General features: G+C 36.1%; 1 protein-coding gene across 1 annotated transcript; it reads left to right on the forward strand.

Moving 5' to 3' along the window:
• Window positions 1-355: 355 nt before the first annotated feature.
• Window positions 356-859, forward strand: LOC125852184 (uncharacterized). The gene has a single exon (XM_049531908.1). It carries the CDS (start codon window positions 356-358, stop codon window positions 857-859), a length of 504 nt encoding a protein of 167 aa, XP_049387865.1.
• Window positions 860-8,692: the final 7,833 nt, after the last annotated feature.

Here is an 8,692-nt window from a genome sequence, read left to right on the forward strand (position 1 = left end):
CGACCCCCCCACCCATCCGCCTACCAGCCCCCCCACCCCCCAAAAAAATTTAAATTTATTTTTAAAAAATATTCTCAATTTTAAAAATTATTTTCTACTCAGTAAAAATAAAAGATATTTCTCAAAAACATTTTTCATTCATAAATAAAACACTAAAATCTTTTCCGAAAAATATTTTCTACTCACCAACCAAACATGAAAAAATAAGTCAAAATCTACTTGTTTTCCAGGAAAACATTTTCCTTCGTACCAAACACACCCCTAACTTCTCTCGATAATTCTAGATACCTCATTTAATGTTTTGTTCTCATTTTTCATTTTTGGTTTAGTGATGTCTCCAGAGGTGACGATAGAAATGGTAAAAGAAGCAACAACACAAGGGGCATGCTTAATTTTTCGGAAATCGTCCATTTCATCAATGAAACTCAAGGATGTATGGAAGCATGTGAAGAACTACAATAACAAGGCAAATGAAATATCACAACACTACAAGGCTAATCAAGTTTATGTTATGGACAATACATCTTGTCCTAAGAAAGTGCAAGACAGAAAGGGAAAAGGCATAGCGAATTGCTCTGAGACTTATCAATATCAAGCAGTAGGTTCTTTAATAGAAAAAGACGAGGCAAAAAGGTCTAAGAGAATGAGAAGTACTAATGAGGAGGCACAAGTTAAAAGTAGCGGTACTTTAGAAATAGAGGAAAATCATTCTTTGCTTTCAAAAATAACTACAGAAAGACCACAGAAGAAAAGAAGACACTTGCAATGGACACCAGATATTGATAACAAATTAGACGAGGTTGTTCACGAGTTAGGAGAAAAAGGTAAGTATTTAAAGACTTGGTTTTTATCCGAATAGAGATAAGTAGAAAAAACAAGAATGTTTGTTAAGGAAAATCTTAGGTAGACATTTTCTGAATGTTCACAATTTTACTATTCAATTTTCATTATTTGTCTTACCATGTTGATTTAGCCCATCCTAAAGATGTTCTGGAGAGGATGTGTGTGCCGGACTTGACTACAGAACAGCTCACCTGCCATCTAAAGGTATCCAAGTATGAAAAAAGTAGATGAGATAGCCTAATTTATGATTCGAAGTTTTGTTGAATTTTTTTCATTTTTATGACCTTATGCAGAACTATCAATCACAAACACAACAAGCTTCAAATGTTCAGCCAACTACTTCAATGAACTTCAACGAGGAACGTCATTCCAATGTGTTGGATTCAGGGGACTTGTCTGCAAATTTCAATGAATTATTTCAAGGAGCAGACATACATCAACCATCTGAAGTTCCTTTTGTAGCTTCACCGAGTTCAAATGATGATTCCTTAAACAGGTGGGATGAGTGGTTTAATGAACTTCTAGAACTTGATGATTTCGAGCTGAAATTATGCTAGAAAATCAGAGTTGTTAGATCTTACAACTGGCTAGATTACATTCCTAATATACATTAATGCACTTCTTGAGAAATTTGGCACTTTTATATGTGAAGATAGAATGTAATTGGAAATGTTTGATAGTTTTTATTGATCTATCGTGATTGGCCTCTGTAGAACTCAAACAATCTTTATCTTTTGTTTTTTTTTTGCATATGTAAGGATCAACGATATATTTTCTTGTCATTTTGTATGTTTGCTTTATCATATGACATGGAAGAGCTAGTCATCGTTGGGGCTAATAGAATAACTGCTCTATGTTCTCAACTTCCAACTGCCTACTTCAGCAAACTTGAAATATTTTGTGTGTCAAATTGTGGAAGAGCTAAAGCTTCAAAGGCGGCCAAAGATGGCAGATTTGTTTCTCGCCAAGCGTGCTCTTGAATTTCGTGTGGATTCATGAATGCCCTGAAATGAATACGTTTGTCCAATAGGGAATATATGTGAGTACACTGAGTCTCAAAAGTGTGAACAATAATGATGATGAGGTAAAAGTAGTTGATCTCAATAAATGGACACAACATAGGTTTAAATCTAAAGTTTGCCTTGCACCATTAGTTGTGTAACTATTAACTCTAGTGTTCTCTTTCCATCTTAACTTGTAATGGCAGATTCTAGTAGTCTCTATGAATTCGAAGCTAGCTAGGAAGGTAATAAGTATCCGATGAAATAGTCCTAGTCAAGTTAGTTCGGACATCACTTGATACCTGTAGCGCAGATTGTTAATTTTCAAAAGTGTCATGCCCCGAGCCTACACCCTGGGCGGGACTGGCACTCGGAGACCATTTCTAGCCCCAAGCAAACTCTTGGCCTGACTTACTTAACTCAGCGGAAGATTTAGCTCAATGAAACAGTCTCAAATAATAACTTAAAAGAATAATAAGTTGGCCAAAATGGCACTTAAGTCTTAAACAACATCTGAAAGATAAAGAAAGACATCTGAACTAATAACTATATGANACAACATCTGAAAGATAAAGAAAGACATCTGAACTAATAACTATATGACTATCTATGAAGCCTCTAAAATACTGAGATGGATGTTGGGACAAAACCCCACAACATCCTAATAAATGAAAGACTGAAAGCAAATAAAAAAGTCCTCCGAAATACAAGGAGCCTCATCACTGACTCTGAGCTGCTCAACTGGATTAACGAGGTGCTGGGTGCTGATCCTGGTTACCTGCGTCTGCATCATAATAAGATGCGGGCCAACTGGCATTAGTATATTGAATGTACGAGTATACGAGTTGGAATACTAAACCACACATAGTCTAGAAGGAATCTGAAAGAAACTGAATAACTTACCTGGCTCAACTCAACTCAACCTGACTGACTCATTTAAATATAAAGCAATTTAAAGCAAGTGCAATATAAAGAAAAGTAGTCTAAAACATACTATAAACTATGTGTGTATGCAAAGATACAATAAATCTGAGATGTATGTAGAAATACAAATGAACTGATGTTTATAAAAATACAATAACTGATGTGGGAGTTTCTCTAACCGACAACCATCACTTAAGAGCTATAGTGATGATACAACGATCTTCCTCACGCTGCCAGCGCATCCTATACCTGGCCAAAGGTATAGGACCTGAACTGCCTAATGGATTCACTAGTCTATTTCGAAAGGGGTTCATTTAAAAAGTATGACCCATTTCTACCTATGATGACTATATGGTTTTATGGAGACGTGAGTTATCTGAACTCATGCCCGCCCCCAATTCGGTGCTCAATACTACTCCCAAAATATACTAGCTCTTATGTTTTAAAAATATACTTCTTCTGTGATTTGAGATTAGTGCTCAAAACTTAGCTCAAATGCTATCTTGAAAATCTCAGTTTCCCTACTTGCTTCATTTAGAAAGCTATTACTCTTTTCTGAAAACTAGCCCGAAGGCTCTTTGGAAATCTCAGTTTCCGTTCTTATTTAAATGTGAAAACATTTTAAATCTCTTTGGGAATACTTAGTCCCCTTATACTTTTGAAGAAATGAACTTCAAACTTTACTCTTTACTCTTTACTCAACTTGAACTTGAAGTCTTAAAACAAAGTTAAAACATTTGGAAAACTCTAAGAACTCATCTTGACTTGACTCTTACTTCTCTTGACTTTGATCTTAACTTTCCTTGAATTGAATTATGGATTCAAGGTTCATGATCTCATTTTTATGGATGATTTCATGATGTTTAGATGTATTTTAGAATGTTAGAATCGACTAGGAAACATAGGTACATCACTTAGGAACACGTACGAGAAGGTGGGGAACGAATGGGGAGAACTGGCGTCCCTGGCGCTTTGAGAGGCATGGGGCGCCAGGCCCCAAACCTTAGAGAGCTGGGTGGGGCGCTCTGGCTAGGGCGACGCGCCAGAGGCCAAACCTCAGAGAACATTTTGTGGTGCGATGAGAGGCGCAACGCCCCAGCCCCTGTACCCAGGTGTTCTCGACTTTTCTCCTCCGTTTTTCATCTCTAAACCCTCCAAACTTCCATGGTACTTTCCCCAAACCCCTAGGATCAATTGTACCCTCAATATACAACCAATCTAACTCGCAAAACAACCCAGAAACATGAATCAATTCANNCCCAAGCATCAACAATTCAACCAACAAGAATTCTACAATTTGTTCTTCAAGATCCTCACTTTTCAACATGTAAACAACTCCTAACCAAAAGGATTGAAACAAGTTGGTATGTGGGTGAACTAACCCAACACAGAAAGATCTCACATACCTTAATAGGGATCACCCCCGACGAATTCCACTCGCAATCTTGAATGATCTTGGCTAATTTTTGCCTTCTTCTCCCGTTCTTTCTTTCTTTTTCTCTTCTCCAAGCCCTAAGCATATTCTAACTTTTCAAAACTAAATTAAGTTCTGTTTTTACCCGTATAAATCCCTAAAAACGAATTAGGAAATTAATTAGAGAAAAGACTACTTTGCCCTTCCCTAAATCCGGATTGAAACTTTCCTCGATCCAACATCCCAACTTCCGGAAGGCATAGCTCACTCATACGATGTCAGAATTTCGCAAACTCAGCGACATTGGAAAGATATCTCCAAGGGCTTTCCAACCATATCAATAACTGCTCCTAACTCATCCAGATCTAGGAGTTATGGCTGTTTGAAAATGGCCAAAACTCATTTTCTCAACTTAGACAATTTCCAGATTTCCTTATTCTTTCCAAAAATCATTATTTTCAGATTTTAAACTCTTTCTAGTCGTTTCTAGGTGCGAGATGTTACAAAAAGAGCCTATAAATATCTTATTGCTTGTGATGGGAATGTTATATGGTGATGTGGTGGGAATAAAAGGCATTAGGCTTGGAGACACTAAAAACATTATAGTTGAAGTAATTGTTGTTAGTTGGTTATAAAGTGATCTTGTCTATTGTCTTGTGCCTAGAAAAAGAATTTCTATTTGACTGAAATGCTACACACCCGGTGAGAATTGTCACGCCCTGAGTCTACACCCTGGACATGATCGGCACTTGCGAATCATTGCTAGCTCCCAAGTGAACTTTCGATCTGGCTGACTACTTAGTGGAAGATTTCACTCAAGCAAATTAAAAGCTCTAAAGAGAAAAATATAACTCAACTGTCTCAAATATTCATTTAAGGAAAATATAATATTCGCAAAACACTTTAAAAAGAGAATTTTTGAAAACAACTTAACTCTAGCTATCTATGAAGTCTCTAAGTTCAACATGGACGTAGGGACAAGACCTTCGACTCCCCAAAGTAAATACTGAAATGAAAAACAAGGCCCTCCAGAATGCAAGGAGGACTTACCAAAACTCTCAAATGGGAAGCGCAAAGTGATCTCAACGAAGCACCCGTTGATGATCCTAAACACATGTATCTACATCATAAAAAGATGCAGGTTGAATGACATCAGTACATTGAATGTGCGAGTATGTGATATAGCCGAAGCGAAATGACTGAATGAAAGGACATATATATATATATAACTGAGTGTAAAGAAATAAAGGAGTGAAATCATAAAACTTTACAAAATACTTACTCATATCGGAACTCAACATATTAAATGATATGATAAAAATACACATTTAACTCTATTTAAGAGATTTTCTAACCAACAACCATCACTATAAGCAACGTGATGATACGACGTTTCGCCCACGCTGCCAGAATTGTCCTATCTATACATTGCCTGAATATGGAACATCTCAACTAAGTGGATCCACTAAAGCTCTGCTCGAAAGTAATAATGAGTCATCTAAAAATTACGATCTTTTACCCATGTTGGCTACATAATTTATGAGAAATGTGAGTTGTCTGAACTCATCCTCATTGTGGTGCTCAATACTACTCCCAATAAATATATACTCATGCTCAAATGTATAAAACATATTCTTTCTCAATTGGAGATAATTGCTCACAATATCCTCTTAAAAGAGGTAATTGCTTTGAAATATCTCCGAACTCACAAACTAATTTAGAAATTAGAATTTCTCTTTTCTCAATTTAAAAAGTGATACATTTGAGAATATTTAGTTCCCTTAAACTTTTACCCAAATCATGCTTAAAACTCTTTCTCAAAACTGAAATCTGGAAGAGACAACAATTCATGCAATTCAAGACTACATTCAATGCTATCAAGCATTTCATCAATCAATCAATAAGGGTCACAACAAGGCAATTACATCATCATGATCATCGCATAGACTTTTCATTTCAATCACTTTTTATTCAATAAGATTTAGCAAGTGGACAATTAATCATTCACCTCATCCCCATTACTCTCAACACACAAACAACGAAGGGAATACACGAATTCTACTAGAATACAAGATTTAGGAGATCACTTGCCTTAAATCAATCAATTAATCACTTCAAGAGTTGAGTCTTCCCCTTCCGACCAATTTCTAAAGCTACACAATAAAAAGCAATCAAGTTTTGACAATAAATTTCCAGAAACAACAATACTCACATTAATTTCTTTGAAAAATGGGCCAATCAACTGAAAGCCCAACTCTGAAAATAAGGTTTGAATCTGAAATTTAATACTTGAAAATATTACTCAAGGCCTTACGAACTCATTGGTGAAAATCAATTCGAAAAAGGACTTAAAATCAGTTTACAATCTCCATTTTAGTTAAGAACTTGAGTTCTTGAAAAACCTTGTCATTTACCAATCAAAATCCAAATTTTGATGTTATAATTCATAAATAATCAAGGGAAAATTACATGGTTAAGCAAACATATACTAGTTAATTAATCATCATAGCTACAATTTTAGTTAATTACCACTCGCGGCCAACATTCAATGATAATTACGTTGGCTAGGGTTTCGAGTTTGTATAATTCGCACTTTTGTATTACTTTTGTATAATATAATTTGCATAACTTTTGCATAATATAATTTGTATAATTGTTTAAAGTTGGGATGTTTGTGTTTGTATAAATTCGTTATTTCGAGTTTATACAAAAATAGCGCAATTATACAAACTTAACCGCGAATTATACAATCTCACCCGTGAAATATACAAACCCGCGAATTATATAATTGGAGCATCTTAAAGTGTAGCTACAACCCGTAAATATGCATACTATAGCTATGAGCATAATTAACTTTATTATAGTGGCTATTTGCGAAAATTCCTCAGTAATCAAAGGGATAAGAAGTTTTAGGGTCATAAAAGCTTACCCAAATGATTTAACACAAGAAAATCTTTCACAAATCACCTCCGGGGATTTCCCGAGCTTAAAATAGAAAATAGGGCTTAAACTCCAAAAATGGCAAGTCAAATCCCCCCCCCCCCTCTGATGTCGCTTTTGCGACCATGGGTTCGCTTAAGCGAACCCCGCAAAAGTTGGGGACATCGTGATCGCGAACTAGACCTTCGCCAACGCCAAGGTCACGAAAGAAGAGGTCCTTTGCAAACGCGAAGGTCAAATGGAATTGACCCTTCGCGAAAGCAAGCTATCCCTCGTTGTTGCGAGGTGCACCAGAACACAGACATTAGCAAAATCAACAATCTCTCAAAATATCGAAAAGACTCTCAGGATTCGTTCAGAACCCCGTATACACAAACCACATATGCAAATCAATTACATCCAACGTTCCGGACTCAATGGAACAATCAAAACACAAATCTGAGTTCTCCTTGACCCAACATCCGTGAAAACCACAAGAAACTAACTCAACACCTAAAAAGGCTAAAACAAGCTTGATACCTCTCAAAAATCAACCAACACCTTACATAAGCCTAAAATCATCCCCCAAATCCAACAGAACTCTTGAAATTCTGATCGAAGCATCTAAACCCCGAACGTTTACCAAAGGCTAAATTTCCACAGTTTCATAATTTAGGACCTCAAAAGAACTCCGAATTTAAATCCGACAATTCTCAAACCATATACCACATTCCGAGATTAATGGAATCGACAAAATTCCATTCCGACAGTCGAAACTTCAAAAGACACTGAAAACCTCTTTTAAACAAAGTTAGCCTTTCAAACACAAATCTTACCAAATTCTCAACTTAAAACTCAAAGTTCGTAACCACTTTCAAAAATTAAACATAAAATTCTCAGGGTCGATAACAGGAAGGGCAAAATGGTAAATTCACGAAGCTTTCCCAAAATGACCGACCGGATCAATACATTACTGACATCTAAGTTTCAATCTTAGGAGAGTTACAATGATTTGTATGAGCCTTAAAAAAATTTATAATAAGAATGAGCTTATAACCAATACATGTAATTACATTTTACAACAAGGTAAAAGACCTCAGAAATTCTTTGTTAGATGCCTAGGATGTAACAGGTTGCAGACCTCACACCTCAATCCTATAGAGCTCAAAGGGGAGGAAGCCAAAAAAATTGAAGTGCACAGCAAAGAGAAGAGTTTATTTTTTCCTCTTTTGACATTTCTTTTTCTTCTGCAATTGATCATCTACCTTCCTCCTTTCCGACTTGTATCGAGCCATCTCTCATCAATTTTAAGCTGAGACTGTTGAATCGTTCACGAGAATACTGTCTCGATGCTTTTCTCCAATCTGTACCAGCCTTCATCATCACAGCAAATTCCTCGTAACTAATGCGACCATCCTGCATGGTTATAGACAATGTAACTGATGAACTTTGATGCTGTGGTAACAAACTAAAAGCTCAAAATGAACGACATTAAGTCGAAATGAATGATAAAGTTGAACAGAAGATCAGTGAATGGAAAAGAAAATACAATTTAGAAAGGAGTATATAAATACTCTCCTCAATTAGTCCC

Source organism: Solanum stenotomum, unplaced genomic scaffold (assembly GCF_019186545.1).
Source record: "Solanum stenotomum isolate F172 unplaced genomic scaffold, ASM1918654v1 scaffold32770, whole genome shotgun sequence".
Lineage (NCBI taxonomy): Eukaryota > Viridiplantae > Streptophyta > Magnoliopsida > Solanales > Solanaceae > Solanum > Solanum stenotomum.

Excerpts from the sequence above, each read along its gene's own strand:
- LOC125852184 (XM_049531908.1), top strand. The coding sequence starts at position 356 with ATGGTAAAAGAAGCAACAACACAAGGGGCATGCTTAATTTTTCGGAAA.